This window comes from Berghia stephanieae, chromosome 4 (assembly GCF_034508935.2).
Source record: "Berghia stephanieae isolate SIO BIC M18660-M18661 chromosome 4, UCSD_Bste_1.3, whole genome shotgun sequence".
Classification (NCBI taxonomy): domain Eukaryota; kingdom Metazoa; phylum Mollusca; class Gastropoda; order Nudibranchia; family Aeolidiidae; genus Berghia; species Berghia stephanieae.
This window is the reverse complement of record NC_088363.1, coordinates 7,912,300-7,936,655: the sequence shown is the minus strand read 5'-3', so window position 1 is coordinate 7,936,655 and position 24,356 is coordinate 7,912,300. Positions and strand designations below refer to the sequence as shown.

Here is a 24,356-nt window from a genome sequence, read left to right as displayed (position 1 = left end):
TGAAGTGAGTTGGTCACACAGAGTTCTACTACGGAAGACTTCTTTGATTGGCCAGAAACAAAATTTTCGCGGCGATGGAGGCTCGAACCCACGACCTTACTGTTATGACAACTCCGCCTGGCCACGAGAGGGACCCTATGCAGATGACGCCATCCACCACTCCAAATGAAAAAAGTGGACAGCCACTCCGATGCCTAGTGCGTGCGTGAGCGCGCGCGAGCGTGTGTGTGTGTGTGTGTGTGTGTGTGTGTGTGTGAAGAAGAAGAAGAAGAAGAAGAAGAAGAAGAAGAAGAAGAAGAAGAAGAAGAAGAAGAAGAAGAAGAAGAAGAAGAGGAAAAAGAAGAAGAGAAATGTCTGTTGAATTAAAATTTGATTAAAACTTTTCTTGAAGACTGAAGTCCCAGGTTTGAGAGGTTTTGACAAGACGCGGGTCATTTTAATCGATCACCTATTTGAAAAACGAGTTCTCTGGCAAAGATTGTGAAAATTTATTGGGGTTTTGTGTGTGTGTGTGTGTGTGTGTGTGTGTGTGTGTGTGCGCGCGCGCGCGCGCGCGTTTTGTTTTAATAAACAAAATATTTCAAGATACGCAGACTTGTCAATGGTGACATCTCTTATTTTGCAGCAGCCATTGAATCCTGTGATGGTCGTTTTATACAAGTTTGACTTCACTTGAGGCTCGAGTGCTCGGGGAATGCCGCCAAACTTTGACGACATCGATTTTTAATCTGACCAGAAAACGTTTACTTCAAATATTGATTTTTAAAAAAATGGTAGCCTCAATTTGCAACCAACTTTCAGTCCTGTGATATCAACTAGGTATTCGTTTTCGGATACGTTTTTGAGAGTATAATTTGATAAGTTGATAGCTATTTTAGTCAGTCAAATATTTGATGGAAACGATTTCTGACCAAATTTTTTTCAAACGTGTTTTTGTCAGAGTACCCTGAGAGTACCCTGCATCTTCATCTGATTTTCGTCCCTACTGTTGACCCCTGCTTGTGTCAGCTTTTTAAAAAATTCAGTGGCGAATTGGTGTGTGTATGGGAGTGGGGAGGGGGGGGGGGATCTGTGGAATAGGTTTTGAAGCTGTTCACCCCCCCCCCCCCCAACTATCAACCATATAAATGGGACAACACAAAACAAACAACGTTTTGGTCCTTGACCTTCGTCAGGAGACAAATAAGACACAAACATATCGCCTATTCTTACAAAAAATCACATTTTGTCCAAATGTGAAAATGTATGGAGAGGGTACTTGATCTGAGGTCCCACCCTCGATGTGATCATATTATAGTTGGTTCGAGAGTATTTCCACTACAATATTGAGAAATGAGACTATAATCATAATTTGGGCTATGGTTCTTCTGCAAATAAGACATAGACTCCTCGAGGATAACCTTGCCTAACATTATTTTTCTGCATTTTCCGGTATCATATTACAAAAACGGATTAGAAGCGTGTTTAAGCGAATGATACTGATTTGATATATCGTGTCACTTCAAAGGAAGCTTGTTGAGACTTCCTCTCTTTCCTTCCAGAGTGTAAAGAAAAACAGTTGGATATTCCCCGAGATAAAAACCTCCAACGTGGCTAAAATATTCACAGATATCTAGCTAAATGGTTTTCTCATAAATATTACAGATCGCTTTAAATTAGGGTAAGAATGATACTTATTTGAATATTCAAACAGTATCACAACTTATATCGAGAAGAAATTTCAATCGACAAAGACCGTAGTATCTCAGCTGTAGCAGCCGACGTATCCGGTCCGCCTCTGTCTTTCATAATAATATTTCCATTCCATTCTGCATTCATTTTAATGGGCATATTTACTAACCTTTGGAGTGTAAAGCTTGTTTATCTCAAGTATTTCTACAGAATACAAAGATGCAGAGAAAAGGCGTAATTAGTCTAGTTTAATAGAACTGTATGCTTAAGAGTAAGATTATTTCATTGCCGGTCGCCGGTCGTCGACTCGGATTTCAATTATTCATTGAATTTGAATCATTGGCAGTCATTGGAATTGAAATAATTGTCGCCGGTAACAGAAACATACGTTATGGTTAAAATAAGGGCCGTTCTTATCAATTTCAGTTATAAATTTGCAATTCACCAACTCCACTGCTTCTTTGTACCATTAAATTTCGACACTCGACTTAACAATTCATCATTCAATCACAATCTATCTAAAAAAAAAATATTTTAAAATTGAGCTTTTATATAGTGTAATATCCACTAAATGTGCTCAAAGCACTTTACAAGGGGTCCCTGGCCAACAGCAACATTTAACATTTAGGACGGGACATGACACCTGTTGGGCGATGTTACAATTTTTTTCGGACAGAGACAATGCTGTTAACTGTTAACGGTAACTAACTGTCAGATATTCATTTTACACCTGAGTACGGTGAGAGAATGTGAGTAAAGAGTCTTCTCCAAGGACTCAATTATCTATGTGCTGAGCGAGGCTCGATCCCAGGGCCTTCCGATCTGAAAGCGAGTGTCTTACCACTAGACCACATAGCCGCACAAAACCTCAGCCTCAACAAGTAGACTGGACATTAACTGGACTTTTATTTAACTATTGTATTATTTAGCCTCTGTAAAAGTAACTACTCCAAACTGATTTTTCAAAGCTTGCATAGGCTTTCAGTAAATGTTACCTATTATTAATTATGGAAAGTACAACGTCAATTTGGGTACTCTGGCCACTGACACTGAGTTGATATGGCCCAGTGGCTATGAACCGATTTTTAAGGCTTTTGTGGGACAGGTCTTTGAAAAAAAAAAAACCAACATATTTTTCTTTATGAATGGATTATTATTATGATCCTGATCTCATGGAAAACCAATTTAGAGGCCATTCATCTTTAGAAATGAATCGAATGTGATTTCTGCTTTGAATTGTAAATTATGTAATATTGTTAAAGGAGAATCTTATTCCCGTTTTTATCCCAACTGGTTATTTGTTTTTCGACAAGATAGATCAACTTCTCACATAAAAGTAACAAATAAAGATAAGTATTGAATTGTAAGCTTCAATTTAATAGACGAAGACAGATCTGTCTAATAAATTGAAGCTTACACAATTCAAAACTTATCTTTATTTTTTCCTTCGAGCTTCAAGCAGCAACATTTTCACATAAGTAACACTACACTACTAAAACATACATTTGGAAACTTTTGATATCTTGGTTTTTGAATGACTTTGGTATAACCGGAATAGTTTTTGACCTATAGAGTCTTTTTGATTAAACTTTGTCTTAAGTTCCTCCTGATTTTGGCTTTGTATTGAAACATCATATTATTTTCCAGTTTGTTTTTCATGCACCCTATACATTAAGAATTATTTTTAAAAACTTGTTGATGCTATGCATTTAGGTGAAATACTCACCCATTCTGTCTGCTGGATAAATTCAATTGTACCAACATGCAGTACTTTGTGTAACCTTAAACTTTATATTTTGTTAGAGAGGCTTTAGTGAGAACCTGTTACACAACTGGTGATCTAAAGGGCTGAGTGGTGCCAACTTTATTTATGTGTAATCGCCAGTCTATTGACACTTATTAATGGTGAATAGTTGTCTGGTCATCTAGTGAAACTGGCTTTTTCAAGTATTAGAGGTTTTGTTGTTGCACGACAAGAGGTTTCACTGAGGGATATTTGATTGATTGCGGTGAATTCATATAATAAAAATTAATCTTTTTTTCAGGTGTGACAACATGGATGCCACAGACTCTGCCCCGAGCCCACCAGGAGCTGTGTACAATTTCTTCAAAAGTATTTCAAATGTATGTGATTTTTGCCTTTTACTTTTAAAAATCTTTTGATGTAGGGTGAAGAGTGTGATAAGGTATGATCTCAACAAGATATGAAGTGAGTAGGAAAGTGCCAGAAGACAATAGAGAATAAAAATTTCGCGGCGGTGATGGGGGTTTGAACATGCGACCTAACTGGTACGACAATTCTGCGGGTTCAAACCCCCATCACCACCGCAAAATTTTTATTCTCTATTGTCTTCTGGCACTTTCCTACTCACTTCATCTCTTGTTGTTATCAACATAACTGCCTGCTCCACTCACTTTTCTGAATTAAGATATGATCAGATTACAATTATCAGCTACTTTCGGGCTGTAGTTCGACCAGTTACTCTTTGTCACATGTATCAATCCAGGATTTTAACAATGGACATGTGGAGATAATTTGTAAATCACAGCACAAATACCTTGCATTATTGGATAAAAGTGATTGCCGGTGTCAAGTTTAAGAAAGAGAGTGATGGAGGCTTCTTGAAGCCTGGGATTGTAAATATCTACTGACAATGTGAAAATGGAACGGCTTTGGATGAAAACAGTCTTAACCATAGAAGTGATGGGGGCTGCCTGAAACCTGGAATTGCTGGGTTGCCAACTGTACAATAAAAAAGATAATTTGTATACTTTTTTTCCATGAGAATCAAGTCTTAACATTTTAATGTAAAAATTATTTTGATTCTGTTTCCCAGTAAGGTTTCTTTCATGCTTCCTACAGTATATAATTTAACAATTAATTGTTATTTGGTAGATTTAAGAGGTTTTATTTGCATTGCTTCATAATTTATTTTTATTTTTCCTGTAGTTCCTGACCTTTTTCATCCTCACAAAATTGATACAAGAATCGTTTATATCCAATGTTTGTCATAGAAGAAAGGCAGTGAGATGATTGAAGAGTTACATTTTCAAATCGTACACTTTTCTCCAAATTTTACTCTTTTTGACAAGGAATATTACACTTTTTCTTGTGTTGAGGCTTGCAGCCCTGGATTGCAAATGAATTGATGGAAAGGTTTTGGATGACAACCATAGGAGTGCCAAATCTTAATTCAGTTTCTAATTAGAATTAGAACGATACATAATGTAAAATTTTTACATTTACAACTTAATGGTTGAAGGTAGACAAAATGGTTTGCTTGGTTTGTTGTGTTTTGTTTTTAATTTTTTTTTGTTTTTTAAGATGACTTAAAATTTAAAATTCATGGGTTTGTTATTAATTATTTATATATTATATTTATTTGATCATCTCCAGTTACATCAACACTATTTGGATAGAGCTACCCCCTTCACAACTGCCAGATGGGTCTTCTGTTCTCTGCTTCTTGTTACATATTTAATTCGAGTCTACTTGCTTCAGGTACATTATCATGGTTCAGGGGATTTTCTCATTTTTGAACAACCTATCAGAGATTTGAAGTCAATTCAATTTTTTTTTCATATGCTCTGTGATATCATAAAAACATTCATAGTTTTCTCTATTACACTGTGACCTTATGAACTCTTTGATGTATTGTTTTGCATTTTTTAAAAAGTTTTGTCGCATCTCGCATGTAAATACACATCATCGCTTTGAAGAAAAGAATAGTTCTCTATAAATCTTTATTTGTCACAGTGTCTGAATGTTTTGGTCACTCTCCATGTAAACACATCATCGTTTAGAATGTTCTATATCTATTTTACATTGAACATGTAAAACACACATCATTACTTTGAACAGGTTCTATTGGTGGAGAGACCAATTTTTTGAAAACATTGAAAAGAAACAATATAAACATGCCCATGGTCAGAAATTGATGAAAACACATTTTTAAACATCGTTTACAAGTACAATATGGTTGCCATGGTGACGGCAGCATCTTGGATTTTTGTTTACAAAATATCTTCTTTTTTTTTTCAGTTCTAAAAGTTTTGGTTATGAATAATTTAACATTCATTTCTGTTTTAATACAAAGATATATCCTTTTTACTAATAGCTGATAACTTAATTTTAGAAATTTATGAAAATTTAAAAAGCTATGATGTTTTCATTAACATATCAAAATATTTGTGTTAAAATTGCCCACTTTTTACAAAATACGTAATATGTCAGCTATTTAGAACAACATTTAAAGAGCACCTGTGCAAAAAATGAATTTTGTGCCTAATTTAAGAGCTGAGATTTTAAAATGGCAAAGCTACACTTAATAGAATTAATAATACCATAATACCGTTGCTAGGGTCCAAACATTACAAATTATGCCATTATTAGCCAATTTTCTCGAAGACAGGGTGCACAAAAATGAGTTTTTGTTAATATTTATGGGTTAGATGATGTCTTCTGGTAGCCATAAACAAACATAAAATAAAATGGCTTGTGTATGCTTGAATCCAGGTTTTGAAAAATGTGGAATTTGGCTGAAAATCACCAAAATTCCACCGATAAGAAAAGAATAGTTCTCTATAATTTAACTATAAATCTTTACTTGTCAAAGTGTGCGAATGATTTTAGAAATGCCCATTTTAATTTTAATGAGGTTTTTTTTTCTGATTTGTTCCAGGGCTGGTATATTGTCACGTATGCTCTTGGAATCTATTTGCTGAATCTATTTATAGCATTTCTCACTCCCAAAATCGACCCTGCTGGCTTTGATGATTCAGGTATGTTTTTGTAAAGGTCTCTCGTGAAATGTGATGAGATGTACGTTTCTGGTGTCCCCTTTCCAACAGACTTGACAATGATAAAGGGAAAACCGAAATCATCCATACCATTCATCGTTGTTAATGATAACAAAAACGCAAAACAAATCAGGTGCTTGAAATTGACATGTTGTCTTTTAAGAGATTGGCGTATCTACTATTATTATTTTCATTATAGCAAATTGAAAACGTTCTTTAATGTCGTAATGTACAGAGACCACAGTCTACTGATAAATAAAAGTTTTGTTGAATCTTTGCCATTCAGAAAACTACAAGTGTGTAAAAAGCCATAAATACTATAGTTTGTTTTAAATTTATTTATTTAATTTTTTGTTTTCAGATGTCGATGAGGGACCTTCATTACCTACTAAAAACAATGAGGAATTTAGACCCTTTATGCGAAGACTTCCTGAATTTAAATTTTGGTGAGTGACCTCCCCTCACATTTATTTTATATTTGTCATTATATATATTTATTTTTATATTTTATATAGAGGACCATTCCATTGTTTTTTATTTATAGACAAAATTGGCATTTTCCCTCAACGATACGTTCTTGGAAAAGGCCATCAGATGGCAAATGAGATGCCCAGACAAAACTAGTTGACAACTTTGGATAATGATGAATAGAAATAAAAATTGTATTTCTTTAAACTTTCACTATTCTCCTAGTCAGAATTTACTAGCTGAAACAGACACCGGAAAATATTCAGTTAAAATGACCCAAATAAAAATATTCTCAGCTTTAAATTTTAAAATTTTAATATGTTGCCGAACTTGATTGATTAATTAAATAATAATGATGATAATAATAGTTAATAATAATTTTAAAATAAAAATTGTCTTTGGTAGTGATTGTTGTATTTAATTAATTTACACATTTCTGGCAGCTTATTTATTTCCTTCTTAATTATAAAATTATAAACACCATTTTAACTCTTTAAGATTCAACCCGACAAAAACCGACACTGGCATAATATTCATGGACGGGGTAGTCAAGACTGGCCTCAGTCAGTAAAATCCAATCGTTGTGAAGGAAATGACAGGCCCTGTCACTGCCGCAGGGTGTTTTCAGCTTTGATTTTTATAAATTTGCCGACAGAAAAGAAAAATACGTTTCAGAAATTGCGATTTAAATCCTATTTTATTTGCGGGTGAAAATCATTGACATTGCACTTTGTTTGGTAAAAATCGGTAAAAAATTACGACTTTGGTGATGAAAAATGACTTTGAAGACAATTATTGTAAACTTTTAAAAATAGCATGAATAATTTATAACTCCCTTATTTGTGGGTCGATTTTGTCATTCGAGGTATCAATTTTATTGTAATAAAGAGATAGGAACTTCAGAGTTATTTTTTCTGATGCGAAATTATTACTTTGTAATTTTAGCACCAAGAAAAATAGTCGGTAAATAAATTTGTTACACCTCTTTGATAGACCGCCGGGGTCCGTTCGTGTAGAATTGTGAATCAAGCGTCTCAAAGTCTTCGACCAATCACAGGCTATCTATCCAGCTGGCCGAAACAAAGACGCTTCTCCCCGTCGATGTATTACGCTATTGTTATGCAAGGAATATAACACCTTATTGAGTAGGCCTAAAAGCTAAAATCTAAAAGTAAAAAATATAATTCTGAGGAGTTTGAAAGTCACATTGCTGAAATCAGCTTGAAAAAAGAAGTACAATGGTCTTTGTTTCATAAAAATCGGTTGAAAACCAACTGTTTTACGAATAAATTTGATTTTAAAAATTGCTTTTGTTTATTTTAGCTTTTTTTAGCAACTTTTTTATTTATCGGCCGATTTTCTTGATTTTTATATCATTCTTTACATCTCAATGAGACGAGATCAGTGATATACTTTGTTTCAAATGTAACTAGAACATAATTTGGCTTTTTTACCTATCAACCATGCCTGGATAATTTATTCAACAACGTGGCGATGTGACGCAACTATTCCATGGCCGTCTTCCACTGCCTGAACGATGATTCAATTCATTGTTGACGGCTGTTGACACGTGAGCTGCCAGAACGACCAATCGTTGAAGGGTCAAGATGCTCAGTAGCCAATCGTTCTTCGGTCAAAAAACTTAAGAACTCACGAGAACAAAAGTTTGAAATTTGGTGATGGACGGACCTATGAAATCGTTTCTGGGCGGAGTTTAGCCATGAGTGACCGTAGAAAACGAAAAGGCGACTACAGATATCAAAGAGTAGGCTTATATCATCAAAGGATGTCTACATGATTGACATGGCCATATAGGGAACTCATTATCTACTCCCCCAAAAATAATCTGAACACGAGAGGGTTAAATGGCTAATTAACGTGGATAGGGCTGCAACAAAACATTTCTCTGATAATCTTTAAAGGAGAGTGAAAGATTTTCAGCTGGATACAATATCATGTGATTACTCTGCATTTACCCTAATTCTGTCCTTCATTTGATTTTATTTATAATACATTATAGCTAGCACAGTTCAGGGTGAAGTTAATTTTTGAGGGGATAAAACTAAACAAAATATAGTGTGATTTGACCCATTTTGAAATCTTAACGTGCTATCTGGGTTTTTAAGTAGATCTATATGGTTTGTTTGTTTGTTTGCTGTTTTTTTTTTTTTTTTTGCTGAAGAAGGGTTTTGAGCATGAAACGTTCCGTGTTTGGTATTTTGTCTTTTTTGAAGCTTTTATATTCGTTTTTGTTTATTCCTTTTTACATTTGTGTTTCCAAATGTTTATTCTGTTTGTTTTCAGGTATTCTGTAACCAAGTCCATCACAATAGCCATGATATGTACGTTCTTTGAGGCCCTCAACATCCCCGTGTTTTGGCCTATTCTTGTTGTCTATTTCATCATCCTCTTTACGCTCACCATGAAACGACAAATCAAGGTAAGTCATCTGCTGTCAGGGTTCTCAGCAGCCCAGGATTTCAAGGGGAAAAGGTTAGGATTAGTATAGGCTCTTTGGGGTCAGGAATTTAGGATTTTCACTTTTCTCAAACTTTCCAGGCACCACACCATTGGGAGATAGTAGATATAACAAATCCAAAAATGTATACCAATCCAATTAGAATTTAAAAAAACACAATTCTTTGCATTAATTAATCAGACAAAACAAGACGCGTTCAGCCTTCTTGACAGCCATACGTGAATTGACAGTCACATGATTCTTCAGTTGTAACCCAATTCAGAATTGAGGTACGAGGTAGGGTTTGTTTGTTTGTTGGACTTTTTTCTTTCAGGACATTGATAAGATTTTGGATGTGACAGTTTCTCCTGGAAACCCCATTATTTAATTTGTTCATTTGAGAATTGTGTAAATAGACATGGATTTCAAGTTGACTGGTTCTTAATTCGTGTAGGGTTACGGCTAGGTTTTGGACTCATGTTAAGGAATTAGTACACGATTGTAGTGGGATATATGAGTAAGGCTGCTTTATTTCATGTTCAAGCTGGCGACTTTCTACTTTGGAAAATTGTTAAATCTAACCTAATTTAAAGATGATAAAATTCTCTCATCTTTTAAAAAATGAATGCACCATTGTTCGGTTTCATTATCTTGGTTATGACAGTTACCTGGATAATTTTGTTGGGGAGTGTTTGCATGTCGTTCCAGTTTTTGGGTTCAGCAGCAACACATGTCTAGGCTGTTTGAATCTTTCGGCCAAGCGGCTTCATCTTCGTCCTGCTTTTCTGTTTGGATCTAGGATAGGCTTCCTTAGCCTTTGCTCAACCAAGGCTGCCCACAAGGCTGTGAGTTTGTAACCCTAGCATGGGTGACTGATGGATACTCGGTCTTCCCAAAGGGTCTCCTATAATTTGGTCCAGGACTGCTTATTTAATATTCGTCGCTACACCAATACAGCGCATCCCCCTATCCACCATTTGGGGACCCGCCAGATTTTTGCCTTCTGGTGCTTGACAATCCCTCCTGGAATTGTTAAGGTTTCCCAGAGTTACCCAAATAATTCTAAGTAAGCTTTGGAGTCGTATTGCCCTGTAGTCTGGAAAAAACCCCAACTTAAACAGGGTCTTGAATGGGTCAGGACAAGGTCTGGAATTTTATTTTCCTTGAATTCCTGGAAACCCTGACTTGTTCCTTCCAGCATTGGAATATAGATGATACCTGCCAACCCTTTAACTTTTGGAATAAGAAGGGTTGGCAGGTCTGCAATATAGATTGGAATGTGTCAACTTGTCAAAGTCATTCCATAAATTGTCCCAAGAATTGAATAAAGAGCTTTTATTTTGTGCAATATTCATGAAACGAGACAATAGTAACATTTAACATGTAGGGCAACACATGATGCCTGTCAGGCGATATTACAATTTTTTTCAGACAGAGACCGATGTTAACGGCCTGGTACTCATTTTACACCTGAGTACGATGAGGGAATGTGAGTTAAGAGTCCCTTCTAAGGACTCAGCTATGCACCTCTCGAGTCTCGAACGCAGGAACTTCCAATGGCCGCCCATAAATTGTGGCAAGAATTGAAAAGCAGGTCGTGTGACAGATACTTTTTGATTGTGACAGATACTTTTTGATTGTGACAGATACTTGTTGATTGTGACAGATACTGGTTGATTGTGACAGATAATGGTTGATTGTGACAGATAATGGTTGATTGTGACAGATACTGGTTGATTGTGACAGATAATGGTTGATTGTGACAGATAATGGTTGATTGTGACAGATAATGGTTGATTGTGACAGATAATGGTTGATTGTGACAGATACTGGTTGATTGTGACAGACTGGTTGATTGTGACAGACTGGTTGATTGTGACAGATACTGGTTGATTGTGACAGATACTGGTTGATTGTGACAGATACTGGTTGATTGTGACAGAGGCTGGTTGATTGTGACAGATACTGGTTGATTGTGACAGATACTGGTTGATTGTGACAGATAATGGTTGATTGTGACAGATAATGGTTGATTGTGACAGATACTGGTTGATTGTGACAGATACTGGTTGATTGTGACAGATAATGGTTGATTGTGACAGATAATGGTTGATTGTGACAGATACTGGTTGATTGTGGCAGATACTGGTTGATTGTGACAGATACTGGTTGATTGTGACAGATACTGGTTGATTGTGACAGATACTGGTTGATTGTGACAGATAATGGTTGATTGTGACAGAAACTGGTTGATTGTGACAGATACTGGTTAATTGTGACAGATACTGGTTAATTGTGACAGATACTGGTTGATTGTGAGAGATACTGGTTAATTGTGACAGAGGCTGGTTGATTGTGACAGATACTGGTTGATTGTGACAGATACTGGTTGATTGTGACAGATACTGGTTAATTGTGACAGATACTGGTTAATTGTGACAGATACTTGTTGATTGTGACAGATACTTGTTGATTGTGACAGATACTTGTTGATTGTGACAGATACTGGTTGATTGTGACAGAGACTTGTTGGTGATGGTGAGATTGATGTATGACGTCATTATTTGAATTAAGTAAAAGCTTGTCTGTGTCACATGACTTAAACTTTTCACAAAGATATTGCAAAACGGTACGTTTTTGTTTTTGTTTTATTTTTATGATTGAGTTTTGTTGGTCGAGTAGGACAGCTGAAGTCTTTGACATTGGCATTATTTATTTTCTTACTTTTTAATTATTTTTTTTTTCCTCTAAAGTAGGATGAAAATTTTAACCCATTTAATGTAAAAACAAATTGATTTTTATTTTATTTTCCTTTTCAGCATATGATCAAGTACAGATACCTGCCATTTTCTCATGGAAAAGCTCGGTATAAGGGCAAAGAAGACACTGGCAAAGTCGTATCTTCATAATGGCCAATTATTCTAGAAATTCTGTTATTTTCCATACAATTGTATACATGATCTAGATATTAATGGGGAGAGGAATTTAAATGCCTAGCTCACTTTTTTATCATTTTTGTGCATGCTATTTATTTGAGATGTTATTGTGTTGTCTATTTTAAGCTGACCTCACTCATTTTGGCTAACACTGGAGTCTAGTAGGAATTGAAAGATTGCTTTTGGTCTGTATTTTATTATGACTTGGTCTGGAGTTGGTTTTGTATTTTAACCGTTATGTCAGCATGCCATAAAATATTGTCAAAGTCATTTGAAAAGATATAAATGTAAACCCTGTACCATTGAAAAGAGGAGTTTTTACATGATATTCTCATTAATCATAAGTAATAATCTCAAATAATTACCCAAAGATACCCGTTACTAAGGGAAATCAAAGAGAACATAAAGTCACAGAATTGCTTTCTGCTCAGGCAAAATTACAAAAAATACGAACGAAATAATCAAGAATAGAGTTAGAACAAAGTCATAGTCATAAGACTAAAATGCATTTAGTTTCAACCAACATTTAAAGATCCAACACATTTCTAGGCCTAATAGAACGGCCAGACGACTTCTTTGTGATTCTCCCATTGACCCAACTCTCTCATTCTCTACCAAGCGTTCATCACAAGTCTTTATATTGTTCTCAAGAAAGGATTTATCATCACTAGTAGACCAATCCTCAGATTGATCCTCAGTCTGATCCAATTCCAATGGAACCAATCTCTGAATGGGCCGGTCAATAATCTAAAGGTCCCTGGTTCGATCCCGGGTTTCGGCACCATGTAATATTTGTCTAATAATCAAGTCAAAAGTCAATAAGATAAGATAAAATAACACCGAAATGCCTCATGTGTTCGTTCGTCTTCACTTCTTTTTTATCAAAAGTCAACAACATTGCAGTTCAGAATAAAGGCAAAATATAATTTCGTAAACAAAGGAAAGTAATACAATAAATTCTTCATTCATCTATATTTTCAACAGATTGTTCTTTAATTGGATACCAAGTACAAGCTGTTCAGACTTTTAGAATTTGAGATATATTAATAAGAACGTCAAAAGTTGCAACAACAAGAAAAAAATTAATGACACTTTCCCTTTAAAACATCATATTGCAGCTTGTAATTTATTGATTTGAAATCGGTAAAGAGTAAAAGAAGTTCATACTATGCGGAATGGTATAAAGTGGTTCTATTTAAAACTAGTGACGGGTGGTTCCTGGAATCTAATCAGTGGGGCAAGACGATACAGACTGTTAGTGGTTATATCTTATTCAGATGTCAGATGTTCATAGATGGGGTGGTGGTGGGGGCTATGAAATATTTCTGGTCATTTTTGGATTGGTGGGGGTGGGGGCTTTGGAATTTTTCTGCTAATTTTTTGCCCATTCTTCAGACACATTGTTTTGTGGAGTTTGGATCGGATACGATTTTTGTCATAAGATTTTGGACTCCAGTATTGAAGGGGAAAATAAAAATGAAATATTGGCCAGTAATTCTGGTGTATCAGAAACTTGGGTGTGGATACCTTTGTTGTACCCATTAAGGACAATTCATACTCTAGTGAGCCATAAACTTACAGTTTTTAAAAATGGCTCTAATGTGTAGGGCTAGATTAAAATGGACTGCAGCAGTGTCTTGAGTGTGCTGTGCTATTCGGTATTGTGTTTCTATAGTATCGAATAATTAATTTTATAATTTCATGTTAAGCAGAGTAAAAGACACAGACATTCATTGGGAGTCATTATTATCGCTGTGCAAGTCCTCGAGGATTCAATTCATTATTTGCTTATTTTTTAGAATCGAGTAATTTAAATTTTATGTTTTTTATATTTGGTTTTAATGCAACTTTAGCTGCTTGAAGCTGGAAGAAATAAATATCACCAGTCAAATGGAATGGAAGCTTCCATGTATTTAACAAAGACAGATGATATGGATGTATCGGGTTTGCCCTTTGTCAACAAAACCCTAAAGAGTGATGAGAGGTTGGTGTCATTACGGTGAATCACATATCAGATTTTGTTCATTGAAGCTTCTATTTGATTTGACTGTTGGTCTCAATTTGGTCTTGGATGTGAATATATTTCTGTTCTTTTGTTTTCGGCTTTTATGTCGTTGATGAATGGATAACAACCTGTAACTGTAAGCTGTTGTAGTTGTAGGGTCTTTTTAAATTAATCATTTTAACAATCTGTTGGTAATTTATCCATTCTGTGTTTTGTTGAAGGTTGTATATTTCTTTATCCCTCAAAGAACAATGCATAGCTGCCAATCATCCCGATGAAATTGTAGTTGAAACAATCTGGTGTACTGGAACTGACATGAGTATTGACTGAACTCACAGTAACTCACGAATTACCATCAGTTGGCATTAACATGTCAAGAGCACATCACTCTAACTCTAACCATGGAATGGACGTGAGAAGTAAAATTATTGGTATAGTTTTTTGTGCTTATATTAAAGCCCAACCTCTCCCCTTCCCTTGTCATCAACAGAGACAAACCACAATCCTATTATTTGACTTGAATGGTCATGTGATCTAAACACACATGACAATTGGTATTGAAGAGGCTGCACTGGTTTTGAATTTTTTTTCTCAAAATCCTCTCTCTTCTACTTATGCCCTTGATATGCAGTGTTATAAAAATGTCTCCAAAGACAAACTGTCATGTTCCAGTGTATCCCACCTATTTCAGATATTGGAGTTTAAACAGAAGGTATGGAGACTTTTTGGCCTGAAAACAAATTCATTTTGTCATGGCTATGTGATCATTAGGGTCTTTACTATTTATTGATTTTTTAATTTTTTGCTCAAAGAGAGCTGGCAGCAATGATGTTATATTTAGTAACGGCCTTCTGGAAATCGTTGTAGTGAATTCCTTTATTTGTGGTTAATTCAGTTTGCTATATTTCTTTTTTCCTCGTGTGGTGCTGTTTTTGTTTTTTTACATCAATTGGATTAATTTCCTCAGTTTTAATCCACAGTCATTACAATTAAATACTATTGATTGATGTGTTCAAATGTGAATGGTTTAAGGGATAAGTGAGCTGTCCCATCATTTTTAGAAATTCATCAGTTCATTTTCCCTCTTCTATCCAGGCTAAATTTAGTTTCAGACTCGTCAATGTTTCATGTGAATCTGTATTGATCTTTTTAAAATTTTATGGATGTCTATTGCAGTTTTATAAAGGGCATCATAGTAACTCGAAAAATAAAAATTGACTTTAATTATGGTCGATAGCTCACTTGTTCTGATACCAGCCTTATGATTCAGTAGAAAATTTATCGATAACAAGCAGATAAGGTTTGGGGTTTAGGAATTTTGGTTGTTTGTTTTTCTTTCTTTAATGAATGGTATGAAAACTTTTTTTTAATGTATCTGTTATTATTATTATTATTATTATTATTATTATTATTATTATTATTATTATTATTATTATTATTATTATTATTATTATTATTATTATTTATTATGTATTCACTTTATTTAGAGTTGTAATATATTTTGATATAACGATATGGATTCTATTGTGAATGGAATTTGATTGATATGGGCCAAACTGTGAGAAAATGATTTATCTTTTGGTACTGTTGCTTTCTTTGTCGTTTTTGTATGATTTCTGATCGCTCACATTTTTTAGAAAATATTTTATATTTTTTGGACATCCATCAACCATACAAAAGGTTTGTTGTCACTTTGACTGATTTCCATTTCAACTGAAAGGCTTATTTTTATTTTTATTTATTTTGACAGTTTTTTTTGTTTGTTTTTTTTCTAATTTCTACTTGAATTGTTTGCATGAACAAAAAGCAAAAGTGTATCGTATTTGCTAAAATATCTATGGCCTCGTGCTTATAATTCTATCTGTATAGAACTTTGTTTCTGTGAAAAGTTTCTTTTTAATGACGCATTTTTTCTTCTGCTTTTTCACTCTGATTATTTATTCGTCATTGAGAAACGGATTCAACATAATTTGAAGAGCTTGTTTTATTTGTCTAAGAATCGAAAAGCCTAACTGTATCGATTCAAATTTAAAATGTTTGAACTGTGTCTTTATTTATTTCCAGCTTGTCACCGATAAAATATCCAGTTTGCTTTTTTTTCTTTGAACTTGAATGAAATGTCAGTTTAGACTACAGATGTGTATATCTGTTATGAGTTTTTCTGTGTTTTTTTTTTTTTATTTGAATTCGTTTTCAGTTGTTATGACAAAGTGATGGCTGCCTTAATATTGAATATTGTGTGATTTCTTGTTCATTGTACTCTGGACAGAGACGTTGAACATGCGTGTACTTTCAAAAGAATTCTTTTCTATAATATTGTGATTCTCCGAGTCAAATGCCATCTTTTATTTGAAGATAGAATTAGGTATGTATTGTTTTGGTCCAATTCATGATAAGAGATATTCCTATTAATCCCACCTTTAATTGTGATGATGATTTGGTCTCTTGTACACATTTTCATTGGAATATTTTTGCTTCAACAGGAATAGGTAAGTGCGGCAGGTAGATATTTGAATTGACATTTCGTTGAAATTTTGTGTAATTTCTTGATTTACAACATACTAATTGGTTATTTACAACAGATAAATTATAATAAATTTTGTGGCAATAAAGGTCAGTCTGGCATTTCATTTTGGCAGGATTTTACATTTGTCTGAGGTTTCTTCAAAATTGTGGAAAAGAAATAAATGGATAAACTGGTGAATATTTAGATCTTTCTCCAGTTTTTGATAAAACATTTGACTGGGTTTGAAAATAATGATGGAGTTGGCAAGATATTGTCAGTTGCTTTCAAAATATATTGACATGCATCAGTTTGGGGATATTTTGAACAACCCAATGCGAAAATTTTATTCTATCAGTTGTATATTTCAGGGGTAATATTAATGTCAAGGGTGGGGGGCGGGTAGTGGTTTCAAATGTCAAAGCATGTCCCTTTATTGGTGTACTCAATTCTATTATTAATTTGTATTATCTAATTATAACCACCTTTTTATAATATTTTTTTTTCATTTTCTTTCGCTGTTGACAGTGAAACAACAAGATAGTCAAATGTTTAAGTATTTAACAGAGATTTAGTTGATGTTTGCATTGAGTTCCATTTATTACTTGATTGTATAAATCATCGTCACCATCATCGTCATCGTCATCAATTAACACAATTATAATAATATCATTATTGTCATTATTATTTGATGTACAGAATACAGATTCTACGAATAAATTGATAATGATGCAGAAAGAGGTAGTTTATCATTTTGTTATTCATGTTCATTGTACGGTGGATTTGTAAAAAATGTTAGCATGTGATTTGGAAACATTTGAGTATGTTCCTCTTAGTGGGAACTTGTACTGGTGCCTGGGTGAGACTTTTAGGTAATCTCAAACAAGTACACTGATAGTATGCTCTTAGAATCTACATGTGTTCCCTATTTGAACCATTCCCCTTTGTCTTACTTTTTCCGTAAGTCCTTTTAATTGTACATCTAGAATGTTTTTCTTGATTGGGTTCCCGACCTCCCTTACTGGGCAGGGAGGCACTTTCTGTGTCTTCTATCCCCCTATATTTGTTTTCCAACTTGCTTTCTGTCTTTGTCTTGGAATGAGATTACTTGGTTTTGTACTGACCCTGGTCGGATACTCTAGCTGGGAGGGAAACAGTCAAATGTATAGTTATGAATAGTTGGGAGATGATATTTTTTCCTTGTAAATCATATCTCTGTTACTTTATTATGTTTTATTTACATATTTTATATGGTTTGAAAACATTTGAGTGTATCCCTCTTAGTGGAGACCTGTGCTTGTGTCTGAATGAGACTTTTAGGTGATCTCAAACTAAGTACTTTGATAGTGTACTCTTGGAATCTACATCTGTTTCTTGTTTGAACCAATTCCCCTTTGTCTTACCTTTTCATGGGTGATTTAATTGTAATTCTAGAACTTTTTAACTTTCCCATTTTCTTCCTTTTTACTGGCGCTGATATGACCTTAATGTGTTGCAAGCGCCGTAAAACCCTTAAAAACAAACAAACATAGTATGACCTTAATGAGTTGCAAGCGCCGTAAAACCCTTCAAAATAAACAACAAAAGCGAGTTAGTTGCTGCTGCATTGGTTTGCACTTTTGCTCTCTCTTCTGTCTTTCCATGTGACTTTATGTCTTTATTTTGAACTGAGACCAATGGTCCCATAGTGGGCAGTGAGGGGAGGCTGGGTGGGATTCCTGACCTACCATAGTGGGCAGGGAGGTACTTACTGTGTCTTCTATCCCTCTATATCTGTTTTCCAATTTGCATTCTGTCTTTGTCTTGGAATGAGATTACTTGGTTTTGTCCAGGCCTTAGCCAGATACCCTAGCTAGGAGTGAAACAGTCAAATGTATAGTGTTAGTTTTGGAAGATGATGGTATTTTTTTTTTTTTTTGGACTTGTAAATCATCTCCTCCTTTTCCCTCCTCTTTCTTCTCTTCCTCCTCCCTCTCCCCCCCCCCCCCCCTTCCTCCTCCCCGTTCTCATCTTACTTCATCCTCCCCCTCCTTCTCTTCTCTCCTCCTCCTCCCCCTATTTTTTTTTCCCCTTCTCCTCCTCGCCCTCCCCCCTTTTCCTACCCTTCCTTCTCCTCCTCTCTCTGTTCCTCTACTCCTCCTCCTTATCCCTGCTCCTCCCTTCTTCACCTCCTCCCCCGTTCTTCTTCCTCTCCTCTCTCTCTCTCTCTCTTTCTCTCTCTCTCTCTCTCTCTCTCTCTCTCTCTCTCTCTCTCTCTCTTTCTATCCCCTATAGTTTCACATCAATTCCCCAACGACCTCACGCTCCATTACAATCCAATTTCCTACCTCTCATTTAAAAACTGCTCTTTAGAAATCATTTCACGCAAGGAACATCCATGCTGACACTGTCGAAGTTATGCGCGGCAAATCATCATGACTACCACCATTATATTATCACCACAACATTATCAACATGTGAGGCAGCGTGGCTCAGTGCTACGGTCTTTGCTTCCTACCCGAAAGGTACCGAGTTCAATCACCGCCGCTGCGTTGTGTGGCCTTGAGCAAGTCACCTCGCCCTAGCTCACTTTGAGGCGCTGCTCTGCGGCTGACGCCTGGGTTATTCCGGTCTTCCCTTGGAATAGATCAAGGACAAATTTCTTCTTGGGGATGAATAAAGGAATTTTATTTATTTATTTATTTTATTATCATCATCACCACCATCGACATGAACATCATCATCATCATCACAACCACCATCACCAGCTAGATAAAGAATGCCGTATGTATGTATGTTTGTTTGTTTGTTGCTTTAGGTCTCTTCCAACACAATTGAGGTTATATGAGAGACCGCTGAAACAAAAAAACAAGCAATCTAACAAAAATAGTACAAATGTAAATCAAAATCATAACCTAAAGATATCATAAGCTAAATTATAAATAACCAAGAACAATCAGGCAGAAGATTTACAGAAAAAAAAATATCCCCTGTCAAAAATACAATCACAAACCAAAGAAGCAGGATAGGCTAGTAAAGAGAAGAAGAAACGACATCACTATCGGATCGTACACCCATGCGAACATCATAGGTATATGATTCAAGGGTGATGCTCCCATCCAACCACCCGCCCGTATGTATGTAAACCAGTGTATAGATAGCATTGGTGTAAACCAACCAAACCACACCACGCTGTCCTTGACATGAGATGAATATGTGGCCCTTTGATTGTCTCTATCCAGTATCATGCCGGGGTGAACCAGGAACTATAAATAGACTGACACATCTAAAGGTGGTCCTTCATACTTAATTCGGCTCCTGGAGCTCTTTGTTATGTTTTTAGATAGCCATTTTAATGATTAGTTCTCACTAAATTATATCAGACTATAAACGTTAAGGTTACACACAGTTTTGTGTGTTGGTGCGTTATACCCGGCTGGCGGATGTTGTGAGCATTTTATATAAGCACATAGCATCGATAGCCTGGTACTCCTTCGCATATGAGTCAAATGGGGTAATGTGTGTTAAGTGCCTTAACCAAGGACACAACGACGGATCCAGAATTTTCCTCGATCATTGTCACCCATGCGGCAACTGACCACGCTTCACATCGCTTGACTTTTACTACGAGACGAGACACCGTACCGCTGAGTCAACGAAACCAGACGATTAGGGACCCCGAGTCACAAATGTAGGATTGTGTCTATAAATAGAATGAAATGCATTTTTAAAACCTTTTTTTTTTTTTTCTTACTCCACGATTTGTTTGTCGGAGAGCGTAGGATGGGTCTCGTGGGTTGACACACCTAATGAGGCATACATGAGTGCTCCCCCTTGGAAATGGGGAAACCAGAGGCGATACAAGTTTATGAACAACAGTTGGCACAGGTGATGGGAAGGGGGTTGTCATGGGGTGTTAGGATGGCTATGTGGACTATATATAGAGGCATAGGTAAGTAGGCGTGATGACGATGGTTGTGGAGGTGGTGGAGGTGGTGGTTGTGATGAAGGTGATGCTGTTGGTGGTTGTGGAGGTAGTGGTTGTGATGATGGTGGTGTTGTTGGTGGTTGTGGAGGTAGTGGTTATGATGATAGTGGTGTTGGTGGTTGTGGAGGTGGTGGTTATGATGATGGTGATGATGATAGTGAAGGTGGTGGTTATGATGATAGTGATGTTGGTGGTTGTGGAGGCGGTGGTTATGATGATAGTGGTGTTGGTGGTTGTGGAGGTGGTGGTTATGATGATAGTATTGGTGGTTGTGGAGGTGGTGGTTATGATGATAGTGGTGTTGGTGGTTATGATGATAGTAGTGGTGGTTGTGGAGGTGGTGGTTATGATGATAGTAGTGGTGGTTGTGGAGGTGGTGGTTATGATGATAGTGGTGTTGGTGGTTGTGGAGGTGGTGGTTGTGATGATGGTGATGATGATAGTGGAGGTGGTGGTTATGATGCTAGTGGTGTTGGTGGTTGTGGAGTTGGTGGTTATGATGATGGTGTTGGTGGTTGTGGAGGTGGTGGTTATGATGATAGTGGTGTTGGTGGTTGTGGAGGTGATGGTTATGATGATAGTGGTGTTGGTGGTTGTGGAGGTGGTGGTTATGATGATAGTATTGGTGGTTGTGGAGGTGGTGGTTATGATGATAGTGGAGGTGGTGGTTATGATGATAGTAGTGGTGGTTGTGGAGGTGGTGGTTATGATGATAGTATTGGTGGTTGTGGAGGTGGTGGTTATGATGATAGTGGTGTTGGTGGTTGTGGAGGTGGTGGTTATGATGATGGTGATGATGATAGTGGAGGTGGTGGTTATGATGATAGTGGTGTTGGTGGTTGTGGAGGTGGTGGTTATGATGATGGTGATGATGATAGTGGAGGTGGTGGTTATGATGATAGTGGTGTTGGTGGTTGTGGAGGTGGTGGTTATGATGATAGTGGTGTTGGTGGTTGTGGAGGTGGTGGTTATGATGATGGTGTTGATGGTTGTGGAGGTGATGATGACAAATGGGAAATCCGAAACATCCACATCATTTGACGTTGTAAATTAAATTGAAGCGTTGATTCCACTTGACACGATCATCCATGTCAATCTCCATCCATCCACTCCATCGTTGATTCCATTTGAAATAAACATTCATGTCAATCTCCATCCACTGTATCTTTGATTCCATTTGCCACGGACATTCATGTCAATCTCCATCCACCCATTGTATCTTTGATTCCATTTGACACAAACATTCATGTCAATCTCCATCCACACCCTCCAGCTTTGATTCCGTTTGACGTGGAGATTCATTCATGTCAATCTCTATCCATCCATTGTATCTTTGATTCCATTTGACACAAACATTCATGTCAGTCTCCATACACTGTACCTTTGATTCAATTTGAGACGGACATTCATTCATGTCAATCTCCATCCATCCACTGTATCTTTGATTCCATTTGACACGGACATCCATGTCAATCTCCATCCATGCACTGTATCTTTGATTCCATTTGACACGGACATTCATGTCAATCTCCATCCATGCACTGTATCTTTGATTCCATTTGACACGGTCATCCATGTCAATCTCCATCCATACACTCCAGCTTTGATTCCGTTTGACATGGAGATTCATTCATGCCAATCTCCATCCATGCACTGTATCTTTGATTCCATTTGACACAAACATTCATGTCAATCTCCATACACTGCATCTTTGATTCCATTTGACACGGACATTCATGTCAATCTCTATCCATGCACTGTATCTTTGATTCCATTTGACACAAACATTCATGTCAATCTCCATACACTGCATCTTTGATTCCATTTGACACGGACATCCATGCCAATCTCTATCCATACACTGTACCTTTGATTCAATTTGACACGGACATCCATGCCAATCTCCATCCATCCACTGCATCTTTGATTCCATTTGACACGGACATCCATGCCAATCTCTATCCATACACTCCATCTTTGATTCCATTTGACACGGACATTCATGTCAATCTCCATCCATGCACTGTATCTTTGATTCCATTTGACACGGACATTCATTCATGTCAATCTCCATCCATACACTGTATCTTTGATTCCATTTGACACGGACATTCATGCCAATCTCCATCCATACACTCCAGCTTTGATTCCATTTGACACAGACATTCATGTCAATATCCATACACTGCATCTTTGATTCCATTTGACACGGACATCCATGCCAATCTCTATCCATACACTCCATCTTTGATTCCATTTGACACGGACATTCATGTCAATCTCCATCCATACACTGTATCTTTGATTCCATTTGACACAAACATTCATGTCAATCTCCATACACTGCATCTTTGATTTCAACAAGATATGAAGTGAGTAGAAAAGTGCCAGAAGACAATAGAGAATAAAAATTTTTCGCGGCGGTGGTGGGGTTTGAACCTGCGACCTTATTGGTACGACAACTCCGCCTGGCAGGTGAGAGCGTGGCTCTACCGTGTGAGCTATCCACGAACACAAAAATATTCGTTTCAAACCCAAGTCATTTCTAGATCCCTCTCTCACCCACTTCTTGAGACCGCCGATTCGTTCGCACACCACCATCACGAAGTAATTTTGACCAGCAGTTAAGCTTAATAGCCAATATTCTCAACACAAACATATAACATAGAAACGATTGAGACATTGAGTATGCTCCGGTGTATGGGGTGAATTTTTAATTCAGAAAAGTGAGTGGAGCAGGCACTTATGTTGGTAACAACAAGATATGAAGTGAGTAGAAAAGTGCCAGAAGACAATAGAGAATAAAAATTTTTCGCGGCGGTGGTGGGGTTTGAACCTGCGACCTTATTGGTACGACAACTCCGCCTGGCAGGTGAGAGCGTGGCTCTACCGTGTGAGCTATCCACGAACACAAAAATATTCGTTTCAAACCCAAGTCATTTCTAGATCCCTCTCTCACCCACTTCTTGAGACCGCCGATTCGTTCGCACACCACCATCGCGAAGTAATTTTGACCAGCAGTTAAGCTTAATAGCCAATATTCTCAACACAAACATATAACATAGAAACGATTGAGACATTGAGTATGCTCCGGTGTATGGGGTGAATTTTTAATTCAGAAAAGTGAGTGGAGCAGGCACTTATGTTGGTAACAACAAGATATGAAGTGAGTAGAAAAGTGCCAGAAGACAATAGAGAATAAAATTTTTTCGCGGCGGTGGTGGGGTTTGAACCTGCGACCTTATTGGTACGACAACTCCGCCTGGCAGGTGAGAGCGTGGCTCTACCGTGTGAGCTATCCACGAACACAAAAATATTCGTTTCAAACCCCAAGTCATTTCTAGATCCCTCTCTCACCCACTTCTTGAGACCGCCGATTCGTTCGCACACCACCATCACGAAGTAATTTTGACCAGCAGTTAAGCTTAATAGCCAATATTCTCAACACAAACATATAACATAGAAACGATTGAGACATTGAGTATGCTCCGGTGTATGGGGTGAATTTTTAATTCAGAAAAGTGAGTGGAGCAGGCACTTATGTTGGT

General features: G+C 36.7%; 1 protein-coding gene across 1 annotated transcript; it reads left to right on the top strand.

Annotated features, from left to right (window-relative positions):
- Positions 1-1,523: 1,523 nt before the first annotated feature.
- Positions 1,524-15,552, top strand: LOC144969969 (protein RER1-like). The gene is made up of 7 exons (XM_078909083.1): positions 1,524-1,660; positions 3,717-3,795; positions 5,069-5,173; positions 6,354-6,453; positions 6,833-6,917; positions 9,244-9,379; positions 12,217-15,552. The coding sequence occupies exons 2-7, from the start codon at positions 3,727-3,729 to the stop codon at positions 12,304-12,306; spliced, it is 585 nt and encodes a 194-aa protein (XP_078765209.1). The 5' UTR covers positions 1,524-1,660; positions 3,717-3,726; the 3' UTR covers positions 12,307-15,552.
- The last annotated feature ends 8,804 nt before the right edge of the window (positions 15,553-24,356 follow it).

What these genes read in the sequence shown, in the direction of transcription:
- LOC144969969 (XM_078909083.1), top strand. Translation starts at nt 3,727, where the DNA reads ATGGATGCCACAGACTCTGCCCCGAGCCCACCAGGAGCTGTGTACAAT. An exon ending in TGCTGGCTTTGATGATTCAG is followed by an intron (nt 6,454 to 6,832) that starts GTATGTTTTTGT and finishes TTTTGTTTTCAG; the next exon opens with ATGTCGATGAGGGACCTTCA. An exon ending in CCATGAAACGACAAATCAAG is followed by an intron (nt 9,380 to 12,216) that starts GTAAGTCATCTG and finishes TTTCCTTTTCAG; the next exon opens with CATATGATCAAGTACAGATA.